The 20,190-nt window shown below is 36.8% G+C and overlaps 1 protein-coding gene across 3 annotated transcripts in view; it reads left to right on the top strand.

The window, feature by feature from the left end:
• The window catches only part of LOC150100462 (integrin alpha-PS2-like), a 511,813-nt gene that overhangs the window by 338,705 nt on the left and 152,918 nt on the right, over nt 1–20,190 (top strand). For all 3 annotated transcript variants that reach the window (XR_016549302.1, XM_090403279.1, XM_090403280.1), the window contains exon 21: nt 14,158–14,253. Coding sequence is in view for 2 of the 3 variants with exons in the window: in XM_090403279.1 (XP_090259405.1) it covers nt 14,158–14,253 (96 nt within the window). In the remaining variant the exon portion in view is untranslated. The remainder of the gene's footprint in view (nt 1–14,157; nt 14,254–20,190) is intronic.

The following is a 20,190-nucleotide window of genomic DNA, read 5'->3' on the forward strand; positions in this document are numbered from 1 at the left end:
CAAGTAATTTTAGGTGCTACCTTAGCAATATATCCTCTAAACTTTAACTCTGTCTACCCCACCCTAAATCTCTAGCTTGAGCTATTTCCTGGAGTACAGTGCCATCAATGTGCTAAACTTCTTGTAATCTATTTTCTCCAAAGTGCATACCTTTACATTTCTCGACATTAAACTGATACCCATTATCTTTTGTGGCCTGTGGAATGTGCCCTATGAGGATAGATTGAAGGTGTGTGGATTGCAGAAGTTGGTTGAGAGGAGAAAATGAGGTGATATTATAGAAACATTTAAGTTTCTTAAAGGATTTTATAGGATAGATGCAGGGGAAATGTTTCAGCACTTGTCTAGAGGGACTAGAACAAGAGGTCATCCTTGGAAGTTGAATAAAAGTGTGGTCAGTAGGAGTGTGAGGACTTTTACTTGGAGAGTGGTGAATGGGTAAAATGGGTTGCCAGAATCAGTTGTGAGTGTTTTTTTCTGTTAATGGGTTCAAGAAGAAGTATGATAGGTTGTGTGATAGCTTGGGTCTCCTGCAATGAGTCTTCAGACTCCATGGAGGTGTCCGTATAATAATAATAATATGGAAGATCAATGTGATAAGAAAAAAAAAGGATAAAAAGCTGAAGCTATGGATGTTAAAACAGTCTGAAGTAAAGCAGGAATTTGAGTTTCAGATTTCATCAAAGGCCCACAAGTTAACTACAGATAACATAGATGTGGAACGGGGAAAAAAATTCAAGGTATAATGTTAAAAACAGCAGAAGGATTGTGTGGAAAAAAATTGGAAGCAGAAAAGAATAAGAAATATGCTGGTGAAATGAGAGAGTTAAAGAAGCAATCAGGTTAAAAAAATAAATAAAGCTTTTCATGAGGTTTATGAAGACTAGATCAAATGATGATGCATAGTTTAGAATCAGAGAAAAGCCATGGAAGAAAAATTTAGAGAGGAAAAGATAAAAAGCTGGGTTGAATTTACATATAAGTTGGAATAAGATATTAATAGGAACAAAAAAAAATGTTATAAGGACTAATAAAGAATAGAAGAAATAAGTAACCAGGTTTTTTAATAAATTATTATTAACATTATGACCTCCATAGAGTCAGACTCATCATCGGAGGTACACACTATCACACACACAAAGCTCATCCAACCATGCCTTAAACTGTTTCAGTTTATCTACATTCACAACACACTCAGGCAATAATGCATTTCACTCAACAATCACTCTCCATGTAAAGAACCTACTTCTCACTCCTCTGCTCACACCCTCCTTATACAGTTTCTAGAGATGGCCTATTGTTCTACCTATTGTCCCTCCCCCCTCCATTCTCTGAAAAATCTCTCTTCCATGTCAACCAGATAACAGCCCCTGACTAATTTATATGTCCCAATCATATCTTCCCCTCTCCTCCTCCTATTCACGAGGCTTTGCAATTTACATTCTCTCATTATGTCCTCATACTCCACATTCCAAAGACCACTGACCACCTTTGTGAATCGTCTCTGAACCCTTTGTAACATATCCTCGTCATCATGAAAACTTGGTGACCAAATCTGTGCACAATAATCCATATGAGGCCTGATCAAAGTCTTATACAATGGCATCATAACATCTTTATTTCTGCGTGTTGGGATCCTCTGCATCATTGCCATTATCTGAAGTGACATCTTCACAACTTGTACAATGTAGCCTCTGAATATCAGGTCCTTTTCCACCCCCACTCCCAGATCTCTCATCTCCTCTCTCTAAAGTTTCCCCACCAAGTGCAATCCCATCATTGCTTACCAAATTTAAAAACATCACACTTTGCAACATTGAACTGATAGTTCTACTTACTTGCCCATTTATACAATCTGTTCAAGTCCTTCTGTGAGGCCATAACATCATCCTGACTCTTCATTGTTCTCCACAATTTTGCATCATCTGCAAACAACATCAAGTGCACTTGTTCCATTAAAAGTATTCATTATTGACTTCCTCTGTCGTTACTTACACATTAATACTGGTCATATCTATTAATGGATAATACACTCTTGCAAAATGATTACTCAATAATTTAACTAGTTCATCTGCTTTAATAACTTCTGTACCATCTACACTCTTCAAAATTATCCTACTGTGATTATTCTTTCTTTTGCTTGCCATATATCGAAAGAACTCTTTCGGATTACTCTTGGCTCATTCTTCTAATCTCCTCTCATACTACTCCAGTTTTGTCTTCCTTACCATACCAGTCACTCTTCTGGCCTGTGCTTTGCACTAATCATAGGCTTACTGGTCATCTCTATCTATGTATCTCTTCCACATGCTTTTCTTTCTTTTTAACTCCTGTTCATGCTGTAATTCATCTATTTAATTCCCACCTTATTAATTCTCTTAACTCTTGGTATGCAGTTAGTTACTTTTTCCTTCAAACATCCCTTTACTACTTTCCATGCACTATTAACATCTTTTTCGTGAAGTATATCCTCCCATGATACTGCTCCAAGCAATTTTCTAAGTTTCTCATAATTCTCAGCTTGGTAATTCCACATTAGATCCTTCTTTATTGAAAATTCAACATTAGCCATTTCCTGGGTCAAAACTAAATGATCGTTTTGCCAACCGGCGACAATATATCCATCTTATTTATACACAGATCCTCAGATTTAATCACAAGGTCCAATATTCTCAATCCCCTTGCACCTTCCATTAAATGCTACTTTAGGTAATTATTCATAGGAAGCTGCATAAATTCCGTTTCCTTCCATCCACCCCATAGTAATTATCTGCCCTCTACTAGTTGAATTTATTTGCTGATACATAACACCTATGTCATCCTTTGCATTCCCTGTCCTTTAGCAGCAGCCGACAAAATACTTTGTTGTGTTAGCTATTTGGTTAGCACGCTTTTAGGCTGCAACTCATCTTATGTTATCATTAATATCCCTCTTACCATTCTATTTGCTCTATCCACCTTTAAGAAATACTATAACCTTAATTTTCTATGCCAATAATTATATCAACTTAGTCTCACTAATACCATAACTTTCGGCCAGTAGAAAAACCAACGGTAGAAATTCCTCCTTATTCATAATACTTGTGAAATTAGTATACATAAATGATATAAACTTAATAGGCTCATGATTAACCTTATGCTTTGTACCCACATTCTTATTTACAATCAGACAATAAATACAGCATTTTCTCTCCAATCACATACTCATTTGCTTTTTTGGTGCCTGCATGCTCTCTCATCTGCTTCCACCCTAACAACTCTAGTTTTGCTGATTTTGCATATCTAAACCTACTACAGTCAGCAAGACAGTTTCTAAACTTCTAATAACAAATCCATTTAGATGCAAACCATCTGCCTTATATAAGTCTTTTCAACAATCAAACTCACTCTAGCATTCAGAAACTGGATGTTAGAGCGAGTATTCATTCCTCCTGGGCAACCTACGCATTGAGTCATCTGCAATTATTGCTCTTCTTTGCAACTCACTTCTGTCATAGTATGGCAACAGACTTACTATCTTTACACTCTCGCTCTTCTCTTTTGCTGCTGTCGGTAACTCTTTCATGTGTTCCCTTCAGATCATTTGTACCTGCCAAAACAATCAATCTCTTTCAGTTGACCTTTCTGCATGCTAATATCATCACTAACATCATTAAGCTTTGCACATGGGACATATGATTTTGTCATTCCTCACAAAAAACTCCTGTTATGATAGAATCTCCATACAAATCATTCCACTCTCACTAGCATTCTTTGATGAGCATTCTTTTCTCCTGGTTTGTACCTCTTTGTGCTTTCTTTTCTCAGCAGCACCACTCACCAAAAATTTATTCAGTCTCTCAAACTTGCTCTTCATCCTATGAAAGACCACTAATAAGCAAGCTAACTCTCTTATTACATATAGCTCTTTGTTATCTCCACCATCCATGCTTTTATATTTCCACCTACACTAGCATCCTTCCATCTCTCATTCCTGACACTCTCAGGTCATCAAATCTTCCATTCATCCCTCCTTCACATAATCTCACATTTTATTGGAATCTTCAAATTCCTCTCTTACCATTATACTTTTCCTGCCCAAGCTTTCATTTGTTTTCTCATTCTCCTGTCTCTCTTTGTCTCTGTCTCATTTCCTCTTGAACTTTTTATATTAGCTAATCTTATCTGAAGCATAATGGCCAAGATGGTCGCTGACCTTTGATAGAAGATGGCACCATAAGAAGAAGAGAACCTGAAGCATCCTAATTTCTTCATTTGTGAATCTTCTACTTCCTTTCTGAATATTTCTATTTCTTTTTCCATGAAACAAAGAGTAGACAATGCAGAGACAGAAAAAGATTATAGCCAATCCTCACGAGTCATAGAATCCAATGCTGAGGACATTGTCTTGAATTGTAGATTGATAGAAGAAATACCCATATCAGATATCTGATTTTTACTTGTAACAGCGAGTAACAATCAATCCAGAAATAGCAAGCACCTCAGAAATGTCCTTACTACTGCTACCGTTGTCTTGGTATAGAGTATCAACAAAAGGGTGAAAGAGGAGGCATTTCAGATAAGGTGGGAACCCTGGACTCAAAGTCTTGAATTATATATATGTCGAGCAATCTGATTGTATGTGAAAAGCTTAGGGAGTAGACTAATGCTTGACCATCTTCACATGCCTCTGATAATTTAAGATAATGTTGAGTTTCAACTAATCCAGTAGTGGCAAAATACAGGCTACTTGTTATCTGGAATTAACGTATGATGGTGTGCAAGGCAAGATGCATTATTTGTTGTCAACATCTGTTTAATGGTGATTACTCTATTTGATTACTGCATTCTTTCCAGATTGTGATCCATTCCAGCATTCAGAACACTGAATTAGAAAATTCAGAAACGTTTATTTCTGAGACACCAGTTTTTATATGAATAAAATATAAATGAGGAAGATTGATTTGGTGGATGGTTAACTATGAGAATTCAAGTCTTCATTCTCTTGTGATCAACATTGCCTCTTCATTAATATCCTAAAGCTCTTATGTTGATACTAACTCTATGGTTCTTCATTTCACCTGTTTATACATACCTGTTTTTTGATTTCACCTCATTTATACATTTATTTGATGCATGAAAAAGTTTTCTCCAAGTTCTGTAGCATTTCTAACTCATGTTGTTTTTGTTGTGGCCCAGTGAGAGGCAAGGCTTGTACTCCTAAGTGGGGATCACATTCAGCCAGAAGATGAGAATGATTGTCAACTAATTCTGCACTGCTATGACTGGATGATAATTCATTATTACCTGGGATTAATACAGAATCTTTGTGCAGACTGTTGGAAGACATAGGCACAAGATTTGCTCAAATCTGGTCCCCTGGGTTTCTTGGGGATGAGGAAGTTGGCAGAGAGGATTCAGAGGCAAGAAACCAAGATGGTGGGTGGCCTGTGGAATGTTTTCTTGTGAGGATAGATTGAGGGTGTGTGGATTGTAGAAGTTGGTTGATAGGAGAAGAAGGGATATGATAGAAACATTAAGTTGCTTAAAGGGTTTATAGGATAGATGCAGGGGGAAATGTTTTAATACTTGGCTAGAGGGACCAGAACAAGGTTCGGGGGGGGGTCATCCCTGGAAGCTGAAAATAAAGGTGTGGTTAGTAGAGATGTGAGGACTAGATTTTTTTGCTTGGAAGGTTGTGGATGAGTAGAATGGGTTGCCAGAGTCGGTTGTAAGTGCTTTGTCTGTTAATGGGTTCAAGGAGATCTATGATAGATTGGATCTCTTGTGATGAGTCTTCAGACTCCATGGATGTGCCCATCTAACAATAATAATAATAAAGATTTGAAGAATTCAGAAGTTCACCTGCAGCCTCTTTAAAACTTTTAATATTTAAACTTTCAGCAACAGCAAGAAGTGCAGATAGCTGACTTTGCAAGATGCTCACTTCACCTCTATACACAACATTCACCATCGCTTTCAGATCTGCAGATTTTATGTTCTTGAGGATCACAGTGGGTTGATTAAAGGAATTTTCAATAAATAAATGAGGGGTGGGGGGGAGAAGGAACTACATGCAGATAACACTATTCTGTGAGCCCTTATGTTACAAGTGCTTCCCTAGAAAGTAGCAGATCAAAAACATGTAACATACCACTGTGGTGATTACTCCATTTCAAACAAATACTCTGAGTTTACTTCCTTATGAAAATTAGTTCTATTCAATTGATTACAGCAGAAATTAGCGATGTTATGTTCACACTGATAGTTAGATTAATGAACTCGCACATGTTGAGTTAGGCTTAACCACAAGATCAAAATTCTCAAACTTTCAATTAGGCAATTCCTTAAACCAAATACAGCTTCATAGAACCATTACAGTACTATATATATGCACCTACAGAATGACTTAGGGTGCTTAAGGGTCAAAGCTGTATAACTGAGAGGAGACCTCCACATAGCCTTTAAAGGAATGTGGAGAACCGACCTTGGATACTGAACGAACGAGGATAGTCTGGCAATTTGGGATTTAGCCGACCAAATTGTATTCTTATTGGTTAAACCAAAATAAAAAATGATGGTACAACATGACAAAATTTCATGCCGGCTGGGGCGTCGCCCGGTTAAACAAGGCCCCCATTGTTTTCGCCAGGGAACCAGGGCGAACAGCGAAAAGTCAGCTACTGGAACAAATCTGAAAGCACACACCCCAACTCAACATCACCAGAGTTAAAGATCGGTACTATCAATGTAAAAAGCCTGAATGGCAAAGAAATGGAGCTAGCTGAGGAATTAGATAAGTATCAGATCGACATAATAGGGGTGACTGAAACAAAAAAGACCAAAACTGGTGAGATCTTTCTGAGCAATAAATACAAAATGTTATATTCAGGCAATGACAATCAAGGAAAAGAAGGAGTAGCCATAGTATTCAACACAAAATACGAGGCTAATCTTCTTGAATGGCAGGCAATCTCAAGTAGAGTGATGTGGGCAAATATCAGAATGGGGAATTGGACTTATTTGTGCCTATGGTCCCACAGAAGGTTCTACTAAGGTAGAAATGGAGGAATTTTTTGAGGCTTTAGAAAAAGCAACTGACAATGAAAAAGGAAAAGTTGGTCCTTGTTGGGGATCTAAATAGCAGAGTAGGAAATGATTGTGAGACATACAAAAATATTTTGGGAAAATTTGGAGAAAAGAGCAAAGCTAATAATAATGGCAAATATCCGTTGGATTTCTGCTCAGGAAATGGACTGGTTATTACTAACACCATGTTCCAACATAAAAATATGCACAAATTCACATGGAGAGAAGAGGCAAGGAATAAGAAAAGTCTCATTGACTATGTTATTGTTGATAGTGATGTTTTCTCCCTGCTGCAGGACACCAGAGTGTATAGAGGATTTGAAATTGGAAGTGATCACTATTTAGTCTTGAACAGGATAAAATTGAATTTCATATTGAAAAGAATGACATGTAAAAAAGTTTTAAAGCGAATAAAAGTTGAGCAGCTCTCAGATGTGAACTGTAGACTAAAATACACAAAGATTATTGAAGAAAAAATGAAAGAGTTTGAGAACAGGAATCAAACCTTGGAGATTCAGTGGCAAACTCTGAAGAAAACATTGATTGATTGATTCTGCCAGAGAGGCATGTGATGAAGTTGTCTGTAAGGATAAAAAAATCAGAACTCCCTGGTGGACACAGGAAGTTAAAGAGGCAGTGAAGGAAAAGAAGAAAGCATATCAAAAGTTCCTGTCAAATAAGTCAGCTTGCGCTCTCAGAGAATACAGAGACAAATGCAAGAATGCTAAACACTGTGTAAAACTAGCTAAACAAAGGTCATGGGAAGACTTGGCAAGAATATAGAAAATTAATATCAAGAAGGTGGCAAAATATTTTGGAGGTTGTTGAAGAAGCTTAGGAATGGAAGAAAGAGTGCTGTAAAAGGAGTTACAGATGATAAAGGTGACATGAAAACGGGAGAAAAGGATATCCTTAAAGTATGGAGTAATTACTTTGAAAAACTGCTAAATGAAACAAGCAGTGATGACAGCACAGTGGTAAAAAACACTGACCAGGCATGCAGTCAGGAATACGTATCCATACTTGAAGTAGAAAAAGCTATCAAAGGCTTGTAATGTGGAAAGGCAGCAGGAGTAGATGATATTCGACCAGTAATGCTGAAGTATGGTGGTATAAGAGTCTTACAGTGGCTGCACTGCATAGTTCAGAAAGCCTGGACAGAGGGACGAATTCCCGATGATTGGAGTAGAGCTCTCATAGTACCCATATATAAAAAGGGAAATAAAACTGCATGTGAGAATTATAGAGGTATTTCCCTACTGAGTGTTCCTGGCAAGATCTATGCAAGTATGCTTGAGAAACGGTTGAGAAGAATTGTGGGAAAAAAACTTGAAGAACAAGCTGGATTCAGGCCAAATAGAGGCTGTCAGGATCAGATCTTCACTTTACGACAAATAGTCGAGAAAGCATGGGAATATAACAAAGATCTGTATTTAAGTTTTGTCGATTTGGAAAAGGCATACGACAAGGTGCCAAGAGAGAAGCTATTCAATACGCTGCAGTTATATGGTGTCAATGGGGCATTATAGCAAGCAATACTTAGTCTTTATTTGAGTTGTAAGTCAGCAGTTAGAATTGCAGCAGTTAGAAGTACAGGAAGATGGTTTAATGTTAAATCTGGTGTGAGACAAGGATGTACATTATCCCCTCTGTTATTCATTATCTATATGGATCACATTATGAAGGAAAGTAGTATTAAACATGATATCAAAATTGGAAATGTTAATGTCAGCTCTTTGCTTTATGCGGATGATGTTATACTTCTAAATAAATCCGCTACAAGTCTGCAAGATTCTCTGACTAAATTGAATAGCTATTGTAATAGATATGGTATGAAGGTCAGCAATAAAAAGACAAAGACAATGAAAATAGGCAGAATCATTGAAAATCTCAACTGTGTTGTGAATGGAGAACCTGTGGAACAAGTAAAACGTTTCAGCTATTTAGGCACGATTTTTACTGAAGATGGTAAATTAAATATAGAAATAGACAACAGAATCAACAAAGCTATTATGATAGGAAGTCAATTGAATAAATTCATATGGAATAAGAGAGAATTTAGTCGGAACACTAAATTAGCTGTATACAAGACAGTGTTCAAACCAGTTTTAACTTATGGATCTGAGAGCTGGGTCAGAAGTAAAACACTTGACCAAAGACTAGAGACTACAGATATGAGAGTCCTGAGAAAGATTATAGGCGTGAACAGATGGCATCAATGGCAATTTCATATTAAAAACAAGGATATTAGGAAAGAACTTGACATTGTCAGCATCCAGGAATGCGTTAGCAGAGCTAATCTCAGGTGGTATGGTCACTTAAACAGAATCGGGAAAGATTAGCAAAACAAGTTTTCTCTGCCAGGTTGGCAGCAAAACGACCCAGAGGAAGACCAAGATAGGTGGATTGATACGGTACAAAGTGCCTTAGACGATAGAAATATAAGATCTGATAATGTTGGCGTCTTGACAAGTAACAGACTGATTTGGAGGAAAATTGTAGATAGGAAATTAATAATGATGTAATTTTTTTCGTGTCGTACTATCATATCCTGTACACCCCTTGAGGGTACATGGCAGGAATTTGATGATGATGATGACAAAATGACTTTACAAGAGTATGAAGAACCAAAAATTAGGCTTTGCTGCTCGCACATATGCTGCTACTTCAATTTCATAATATATACTCGCCAAAAACCAATAAAAATTTATACAAACAGAAATGAGATGTTGAACTTGGAACATCATAATATAAACATACTTCAAAACAAGTTTTATTCAGTAAAAACATAAATAAAATCTAGAGCACTAAATCAGCTGCTAGTTACACATTAGAATCCTGGAACTGCGATCAATATTTATATCAAATGGAATGAATAGACAATATATGAAACAGATAGTGAATTTATACTTTCTGTAGAATATCTATCTTATGTAGCATATGATGGAAGCAATACAAGGCTTTCAGATTGTTTTGTTTGGTGGCACCCTCACAGGATGTGCTTGTTAATGAGGTATCAACAGTAATGCTAGTCAGTAAGTTATGAGGAACTGACTAGCAAAGTGGTCAGTCAGTGGAAGGTCACTCTAAAGAGAGGATATATATATATATATATATATATACACACCTACACTGTATTAGGTGGTAATTATGAAAGGCTCTGTATTTAACTAACATTGGAGGACACTAACGTGTAGAAGTAGGGAGATTCTTGTTCTGTTGTATAAGGTTTTGATTACGCCACACATGGACTATTGTGCCCAGATTTGGTCATCTAGTTTTCAGAAGGATGAAGAGATGTTGGAAAGGGTCTAAAGGCAACTGACTAAGGTAGTTTCTGACCTCTGGAATGTCGAGTATGAGGAAAGATTGAGGAGATGCAATTTGCAGAGTCTGGTGGACAGGAGGAACAGGGGAGATATGATAGAGACCTGCAAGTTGGTAAGGGGTTGTTATAGGATCAATGCTGGAGAAGTTCAACAGAAAATAGTGGGAGATCGGAGGAGAACCAGAGGTCATCCCTGGAAACTATATAAAGAAGGTGTGAGTAGGGGAGTGAGACGCAGGTTTTTTTCGTACAGTGTTGTAAATGATTGGAATGCCTTGCCTGAGAGTGTGGTGTCTGCAGGGAGTTTGAATGTGTTCAAAGCACGGTATGATGAGCTGTGTGTGTGATAAAAGGACCTCCCAGATGAGTCTTTGACTCCATGAGATCTTGGGTAATAATAATTAGTAGTGTGGGTAATGAGCTGTGGGAATTGGAAAATAAATTCTGGAGAAGATATATAATAGTGAACATGGATCAATTGCATGAGGAATATTAAATGCAAGCTACAAGAGTCAGAAGCATGATAAAGAGAAAGGATAGTATGAGATTGATCCAGTTCTGATCCTCTTAATGTGTCCTGCCATCTTGCACTTACTCTTTATAAGGTCTTCATTAATGCTCTTTTGGTTCCCATTAACTTCAATACTTCTTCATTAGTTTTTTTCTTGTTCCAATAAATTTTCAGTGCTCTCTCCTATAGCGCCACATCTTAGAAGCCTGCAATTTCTTGATTATAGATTTTGTGTATGTCCACTTCTCACATCCATAATTCAATGTTTAGTCTATTTATTCCAGAGATCATTAGTAACTTATTATTCCAAAATTCTTATTTTGCCTTAGCTATTCTTGATTTTATATCCATAACTGTTGGAACAACAGTTTTGGAAATTTTTCTATAACTTGGAATTTTTCGAAAGTTCCATCTTCTATAATCCTTATTCCTAAATAATTATAAGTCTTTACATTTTGAATGAATCCAGTTGACTATCCTTGAAACCTTTAAATGAATCCTTGAAATTCTCAAGATTGACATTCCCTTGGTGGAGATTGACAATATCCAGCAAGTTATATGTGGAAGAAAGTGTCCTAGAAAAAGGACAGTGACCAATAGTACGAGGGTGGTGCTATAAGTTTCTGGCTTGACTAACTTTTAGGAGTGATAGAAAGAAAACAACTGTGTCACTTTTCAACATAATCTCACTTTACTTCAACACACTTTTCACATCCTTAAATTAACATTTCTGTGCCCTTGAAAAAATAGTCTGTACTTTTGTCTGCAAAATGGCCTAAAACTGCATCTCTCACCTCATTGTCATCTGCAAATTTTCTTCCTTGAAGGTCATTCTTCAGTTTTGAGAAGAGATAGTAGTCACTGGGTGCTAAATCTGAGCTGTAGGTTGGGTGTTCAATCTCCTGGAAACCACAGTCCTTTACTGTAGCCTTTGCAACAATAGCCTTATGAATGGAGCATTGTCATGAAGCAGGTGAAGACAATGACTCAGCATTCCTTGTCTCTTCTCCTTTATGATGTCATGCACTTTGTGCAGGAGTGAAGCATAATATTCTGCATTCATAGTGGTATTCCTTTTCTTGAAGTAAATCAAGAGAATTCCTCAGCAACCCAAAAGGTTGTTGCCATGATCTTCTTGGTGGGCTGAGTGACCTTGGCTTTTCAAAGCAGTGCCTTGCATAGTTTGCCTGGTTTAAATAGGAATTTAGTTACTTAAATATAAAGAGCCAACAGGCTTCAGGGAATTTAGTGAAATGAGGGAGATTGAATTTTAATATAAGTGCAACGTGTTGCACTCTAGATTGCAGAGCTATATACTGTGTTTGTGGAACTATTCTTCAGGATGTGGATGAAATTTGGGATTAGGTAACTGTTGATAGTAGATTGAAGTTTGAAGGGCATGTTGCAATTATTCCAAAACACTGACATGCTAGGGATTAGGTTTGGCTATGCATAGACTATTATGCTCTGTTCAGTTGTCTGGTTTTCATTAATATGGAAATTCTGGACAAGAGTGAAGGCAATATTATGTCTCTGAAATGCTTGTTATGAGGGAGAGCTTGAGGTTAAATTGCAGAGTTGAGTAGAGAGAGATAAAAGAACCTTATTCATGAATATGTCTATCATCCTAAACACTATAAATATGGCTTTTAAACTAATTTTGAAATCTAGATTTAAGCTGATTTACTATTTTTTTTTTTTTTAAGAGTAATATTCAAATCAAAATTTTCTTCTGCTTATTACCATTTTTTACACTTAGCAGGCAGATACATCTTACAGTTAAGGAAGAGAATTTCAATAATAAATTTAGTTTAATCCTTTATCCAAGTGTGAGCAAACAAAGTTTGCACCTGAAAATATCTTCAGGACTGGGGTAAGGTAGTACAACACCGGGCAACTCGTAGCAAAGGTGGACCAAGCTAACTTGCTCACACTTGGATAAAGGATTAAAACTAAATTTATTATAGTCTAACCAAGTGAAAAATAAACTTTCAATAGAAGAGAATTTAGTTGCTTAATTATAATTACTTAATCAGTTTATTAGTTACTTAATTATAAACTTGAGTTTCTATATACTTGAAAACATTGACTGAAATACTGAGTGTAATATTATATAAATTAACTGGATATTAATTCCAACATAATTTCAGAGCCGAATACAGAAACTATAAAAGTTTCGTATTTGAAAGTTGACCAGAGAGCTTGCGGGAACACACTCGCCGCCATACTAGGAGTTGCCCTAGCCAAACCTAATAGCAAGCACGCAAGCTGAAGCGCCTGTATATTCGCCTACTATTTATCCATTTTAGTAAGTAAAATTTACTTACTTACTAAAATGAAACCTTACTAAAATAGACCAATAGTGGTGAGTATACGGGCGCTTCGGCGTGCGTGCTTTCTATTAGGTTTGGCTAGGGCAACTCCTAGTATGATGGCGAGTGTATACCCGCAAGCTCTCTGTCAACTTTGAAATACAAAATTTTTATAGCTTCTGTATTCAGCTCTGAAATTATGTTGGATTTAATATCCACTTAATTTATATAATTTTGCATTGCTGAATTGAAACCTTTTGGCTCTTTATTTTAGTAAAAAATTGAGTATAATAGTTTATATATATTAATTCTTATTTCCTAGGTGTTAGTGTACTCTATGAGTTTTCTACAATGTATGAATCATGACTATCATCCTCTTTCCAAGTTGTAGGAAACATTCTTCAAGACTGAGATCACATGGCTACCTGTATGCTCCATGCAATATAGCTAAGATTGACTTACTCTGCAGCTCAGTTCAGATGTACATCTCTTGTCTCATTAATCCAGCATTTATCACTGGGTTTGCATTTGTTGTGCAACCATTACTTTTATGTTAACTCCTAAAAGATATGGAAAATGAAACTCTGCTGAACTTTGGAGTCTTATTAAATAAACATTTTATGAACTTGCTCCATTAAGTTCCTATAGCAGACTGTAGAAGATCCGTATCCAATGGAACACTTTCTGGTATTTTCACATGGTGCTGAATTATGAGGCAGAAATAGATGGCTTTCTTGGGAATCTCTCAATTTCTTCCATGCAAAACATTCTTCTAGATCAAACATGGTTTATGGACATAACACAAAAAACCTTATGATTCAATAAATTAATTACAAACTTAATGAATTGTATATCCTCTGAGCATGAGCTATCACATGGTTGATTAGAATCGAGTGTTTACTATTTTAAAATATATTCTTGTAATTTTTTTTTTTTAGGATTTTCCTCTAAGTTGTAGTGGTGCTCAGCCTGACCTGACAGGAGTAAATGAATTAGTCTGCGATATTGGAAATCCTCTTCCTGCTAATAAAAGTGTAAGTGATTACAAAAAGCAACCCTTCTGTTAGTTTTTTTTTTTTTTTTTTTTTTTTTCCAGATTACTAAGATAATGTAGGAAAGAAGTCAAAAAATAACAAAATTATCCTATATGGAGTAATGTTAAGTAAGTTATGTCACTTGAAAAGCACATGGAATATGAATATGAAGGTATAAACATACTGTACTAACTTGCATTATTCTAGTGCCATTGCTTTGACGTTAAATGTTAATTTTCGGTTTTAGCTCATGTTCGGTGTAGCACCTTCATGTAACTTTGGAATATCAAAGACCCTGTATTACATATTACTCTGCATTACACATTACTCTCTATTTTATCAGTTTATATATTGGTTTAAACACCAGCAGTTATGCCAACAGACTCTCCATAATTTAACTATTTTTTCAATTATTTTTTCACTGTTAATTCTATTCTTGGTATTGATTTGCTTTCCATGATCAGGGCCATACTTATGCACAGGCACACGAGGCTCTGGCTGGGGGACTCAAAAAATTAGGGCAAATTTAAGGACTCCACATAATGAGGGAGGGAAGGGGACCTGTAGATTCCAACACCTTGGGCGATGCTTGCCTCGGGAAGTGTAAAAACGGCCCTGTCCACCATAATAATTAATAGTTAGTTGTGCTCCTTTTAACAATTTTTTTTATATTGCAAGTTTTAAATCTTTTTAGAACTAAGTTTTTCTTTTTGTGCATTTACTTTTTCAGGTATATATAGATATATATTATCAGTTTCACTGTCATCTGTAAGTCAACTTTTCTCCTTTGTTTATATTGGAGGCTTAATGGAGTAACATAAAGATACTGATTTCTTGTTCTGCATATTCCAAGATTTCTTTTACTTCCAGTTACCAGTTGTAGATGGTATGTTTCACAAAATGCATAGCACTTAAATTTGAGATCATATAGAAACATAACAGAAACAGACCGCTACTGTTTAATTTGTGCATTAACGATATAGGAAAGGATCTGAAAGGAACTGTTCACTTATTTGTCAATGATGCAAAGTTGGGCAGAGCAATAGTCAATACAGATGATGTCAAAATTTTGCAGGATGATTTGGACAGATTGGCAGACTGGGCAAAGGAGAATGGATGTCAGTTTAATATGGCAAAGTGTAAAGTTATGTATTTTGGGGTGAAAAGATTATCAGCTGTATACCACATTGGTGGAACTCTACTCTAGGAAATTGACAAAGCCAGAGAGACTTCGGAGTGTTAGTTGATAGGGAGTTAAAGTTTAGGGGGGGGCACATAGCAAAGGAGGCTAAAGCATCCCATCAGATTACTTGGTTACTGAAGAATACTTTGATGAGCAGAGACAAGCAGGTTATTGTTCCTCTTTAACAAGCCTTGATAAGACCCCATCTTGACTACTGCATGCAGAACTGGGCACCAGGGTATTTTAATGTTGATGAGGAGGAGGTGGAGAGGATCCAGAGGTGAGCGACCAAGATTGTAGCAAGTTTGTGGAATGAACATTATGAGAGTAGGTTGAAGATTTGTGGGTTACAGAAACTGATTGATATGCAGAAAAGGGGGGTGATACGATTGAGACATACAAATTACTGAGGGAGTTTTTCCAAGATTAATTCAGAGGAAATTTTTCAGAGCAGGTCAGGTGGTGGGAGAACTAGGAGCCATCCATGGAAATTGAGTATGAGTGTAATTAGCAAGGGTGTTAAAACTAGGTTTTTTTGCTTGAAGAGTAGTGAATCAGTGGAAGAGGTTGCCAGAGTCAGCTGTGGGTGCATGACTATGAATGAGTTCAAAGCAAACTATGATAGATACTGTGCAAATTATTATTATTATCCCAAGACCCCATAGAGTCAAAGACTTATCTAGGAGATCCTTTTGTCATATGCACAGCTTATCATACCATGCCTTAAACATAATCAAATTCTCTGCAGACACCACATTTTTAACACTTTTAGGCAAGGCATTTACAATCCTGCATGCAAAACACCTGCTTCTCACTTCCCTGATCCCCCACCATTTTCTGTAAAACCTCTCCAACATTGATCCTATAACAACCCCTTACTAATTTGTAGGTCTCTATCATATCACCTCTACTAGACTCTGTAAATTGCATCTTTCCTCATATTCAACATTCCAGAGATCAGAAACTACCTTAGTCAGCTGCCTCTGGACCTTTCCAACATCTCTTCATCTTTTGAAAATCAGGTGGGGAAATCTGTGCACAGTAGTGTTAGATTCTGAATGGACGAATTTTAAGAAATCATTCATTCAGAATCTAACATGAGAAATCTAGCTAACTTAGATAATACCTGCTCACCAGCAGAAAGTTCTGATTTGTTGTATAGGAAATTGTGTAATAGTATATGAATTGTATCAGAAATATTTGTACTCGAAAACTAAACTGGAGAATTATCAGATATTATGATTTTTGTAAAAGGGAAATAGTAGTTAAATTTTGTCCTATTAAGCTGTCTGGAACTTCGTGAATCACCAGACAGTAAAGAGCATCAGTGCAAAAGTCGCGTCTGAAACGCATGTGTCGGCCATAACGCCGCAAGGTACTGCATACGCGGAAGATGATGCAAGCACGCTTCCCTAGAAGACAGCACTTAACGGCAGTAAGGAAATTGAGGATCATCTTGAGGGCATAAAAATTAAGGGTCGTGCAAAAAAGAAGAGAGAGAATATAAGGCAATATGCGCCATACTGCGAGACTTTTTGTTCCTGATTTCACCTCAAGGATTCCTGACCAGTGGACGGAGAAAGGACGAGCCAGGGTCCTATGATGTTAGACAGCAGGCAGTCTTTCTGAGTATGCCGAGCAAGATCCCAAGATGAGCCACACACGAATCATCGGCTTACGCAGAAAATGTACCTGTCGCTGGATGCCCCATTCAAGAACAAAGGAGCAGAGATAACCCTCAGTCGAGGCAGTGATAAGTTCGAGTCCAGAAGAATGTAGAAGGGACGACATAGCCATAAGCCAGGTGCAGAAACAACCGATCAAAGGATGACCCGAACAACACAGGGCAGTTAACAGACCTTCGGAAAGAACTGGGTAATGTAAAGACCTTTACTATATGTTTTGAAAGAGATAGAAATTAATGTTAGATTAAGTTGTGTGGACAATCCATAGAGGACTCTGATAAGAATTCATAATTTAAGACCACAAAATTCTGTTGAACAAAGAAAAGTCAGGAATGAATCTATATAGTTGCATGTGACTGAAATTATATGTGTATTTGTATTTCGTGGATGACCTTTACCAGATAGTAACAAGTTGTATAAAATGTCTTTAAGAGTAGCATGCATAAGAATTGATTTAGAGTAATATTGTCATTTAGTTCTATTGCTTTGTGTGATTAGCATTGTGATCTGAGTGCATTTGATTAATTTAGCATTGTGTAACTAGCTTGGCATGAGATATTAACCTAGTAAGAGATTTGGAAGTCTTAGTATTTTAATCCAAATTTTGTTGTAATTGTCATTAGTTCCAATAAACATGTTTTGTTGCATATGCCTGACTCGTGCCTGAATTCGAGAATTCAAATTGCCACTTATAAAAATTAGAACCATAGCGGGAGGGATTTTGATGAATATGTTTAAGTGATAGATCATTGGCCACGATTGGAATTAGTACCGATATCTATTTAGTGTGTGTTAGAGTGAGTGCCAATCAATCTAGGAATATTCCCTGAACCTGAATAAAACTCATGTTATAGGATATTGGTGGCGCAGCAATAAAAAATAAATTTGCCAGTATCCGAAAAGGAATCATTCCTAGGTAGAGTTGAGTTAGACGCACATAAAGAAGTATATAAAAGAGGAGATTGTATGACTAAAAGCTATATAGATAAATAAATAGAAATAAAGGAAACTAAGATAATAAGAAACAATAAGATATAACAATGGCGCAGACCCGGGTAAAAATATAATAGTAGTCCATGTGTGGCCTAATCAAAGCCTTATACAATGGAACAAGAATCTCCTTACTTCCGCAAGTTAGTGTCCTTCACATCTTTCGCAAAATTCTTTGTGTTGTCCTCATAATTTTGGCAATGTGTTCCCCAAATGTCAGATCCTTATTCACTATCACTCCAAGATCTTTTATTTCCTCCACCCCCAACAATATATCTCCACCAAGCAAAAATTCTACATCCTATCTTTGTTTCCGGCTGCTTAAGAGTCAAAGCTATATAACTGAGAGGAGACCTCCACACAGCCTTCAAAGAAATGTGGAGAACCGACCAGGGCTTCTGACCTAATGTATAATCCTCACCTTCTCATCCTGCACCCTGCTAGCTGGATACTGAACAGACGAGGATGGGCTGGCAATTTGGGATTTAGCAGACCAAATTGTATTCTTATTGGCTTAAACCAAAATTTCAAATGATGGTACAACATGACAGAATTCAAGCCAGCTGGGGGTGTCACCCAGTTACACAAGGCCTCTGTTGTTTTCACCAGGGAACCAGGGCAAACAGCGAAAAGTCACTACTGGAACAAATCCTAAAACTTACCCGAACTCTCCATCACCAGAGTTCAAGATCGATACTATCAACATAAGAAGCCTGAATGTCAAAGAAATGGAGCTAGCTGAGGAATTGGATAAGTACCAGATCGACATAATAGGGGTGACTGAAACAAAAAGACAAAAATTGGTAAGATCTTTCTTAGCAATAAATACAAAATGTTATATTCAGGCAATGACAATCAATGAAAATAAGGCGTAGCCATAGTATTCAACACTAAATAAGAGGCTAATCTTCTTCAATGGCAGGTAGTCTCAAGTAGAGGGATGTGAGCAAATATGAGAATGGGAAACTGGACAATGAGACTTATTTGTGCCTATGGCCCCACGGAAGTTTCTACTAAGGTAGAAGTGGAGAAATTTTTTAAGGCTCCAGAGAAAGCAACTGACACAATGAAAAAGGAAAAGTTGGTTCTTGTTGGGGATCTAAATAGCAGAGTAGGAAATGATTGTCAGACATACAAAAGGGAAAATTTGGAGAAAAGAGCAAAGTTAATAATAATGACAAATACCTGTTGGATTTCTCTCAGGACATGGACTGGTTGTTACTAACACCATGTTCCAACATAAAAATGTGCACAAATTCATATGGAGAGAAGAGGCAAGGAATAAGAAAAGTCTCATTGACTATGTTATTTGATAGTGATGTTTTCTCCCTGGTGCAGGACACCAGAGTGTACAGAGGATTTGAAATTGGAAGTGATCACTATTTAGTCTTGAGCAGGATAAAATTGAATTTCATATTGAAAAGAATGACATGTAAGAAAGTTTTAAGGTGAATAAAAGTTGAGCAGCTCTCAGATATGAACTGTCAACTGAAATACACAAAGATTATTGAAGAAAAAAATGAAAGAGTTTGAGAACAGCAACCAAACCTTGGAGATTCAGTGGCAAGCCCTGAAGAAAACAGTGATCGATTCAGCCAGAAAGGCATGTGGTAAGGTTGTGTGCAAGGATAGAAAAATCAGAACTCCATGGCAGACACAGGAAGTTAAAGAGGCAGTGAAGGAAAAGAAGAAAGCATATCAAAAATACCTGGCAAACAAGTCAGCTTGCACTCTTAGAAAATACAGAGACAAATGTAAGAAAGCTAAAACACTGTAAAACTGGCTAAACAAAACTCTTGGAAGGACTTTGGCAAGAACATAGAAAATAAATATCAAGAAGGTGGCAAAATATTCTGGAGGTTGTTGAAGAAGTTCAGAAATGGAAGAAAGAGTGCTCTGAAAGGAATTAGAGATCATAAAGGTGACATGAAAACTGGAGAATCGAGATATCCTTGTAAGGAGTAATTACTTCGATATATTGCTAAATGAAACAAACAATGATGGCAGCACAGTAGTAAAAACACTCAACAGACATTTTCAGGAATACACATCCATACTTGAAGTATAAAAAGCTATCAA

Source organism: Typopeltis vanoorti, chromosome 13 (assembly GCF_054136105.1).
Source record: "Typopeltis vanoorti isolate ZY-2024b chromosome 13, IOZ_Tvanoo_1.0, whole genome shotgun sequence".
Lineage (NCBI taxonomy): Eukaryota > Metazoa > Arthropoda > Arachnida > Uropygi > Thelyphonidae > Typopeltis > Typopeltis vanoorti.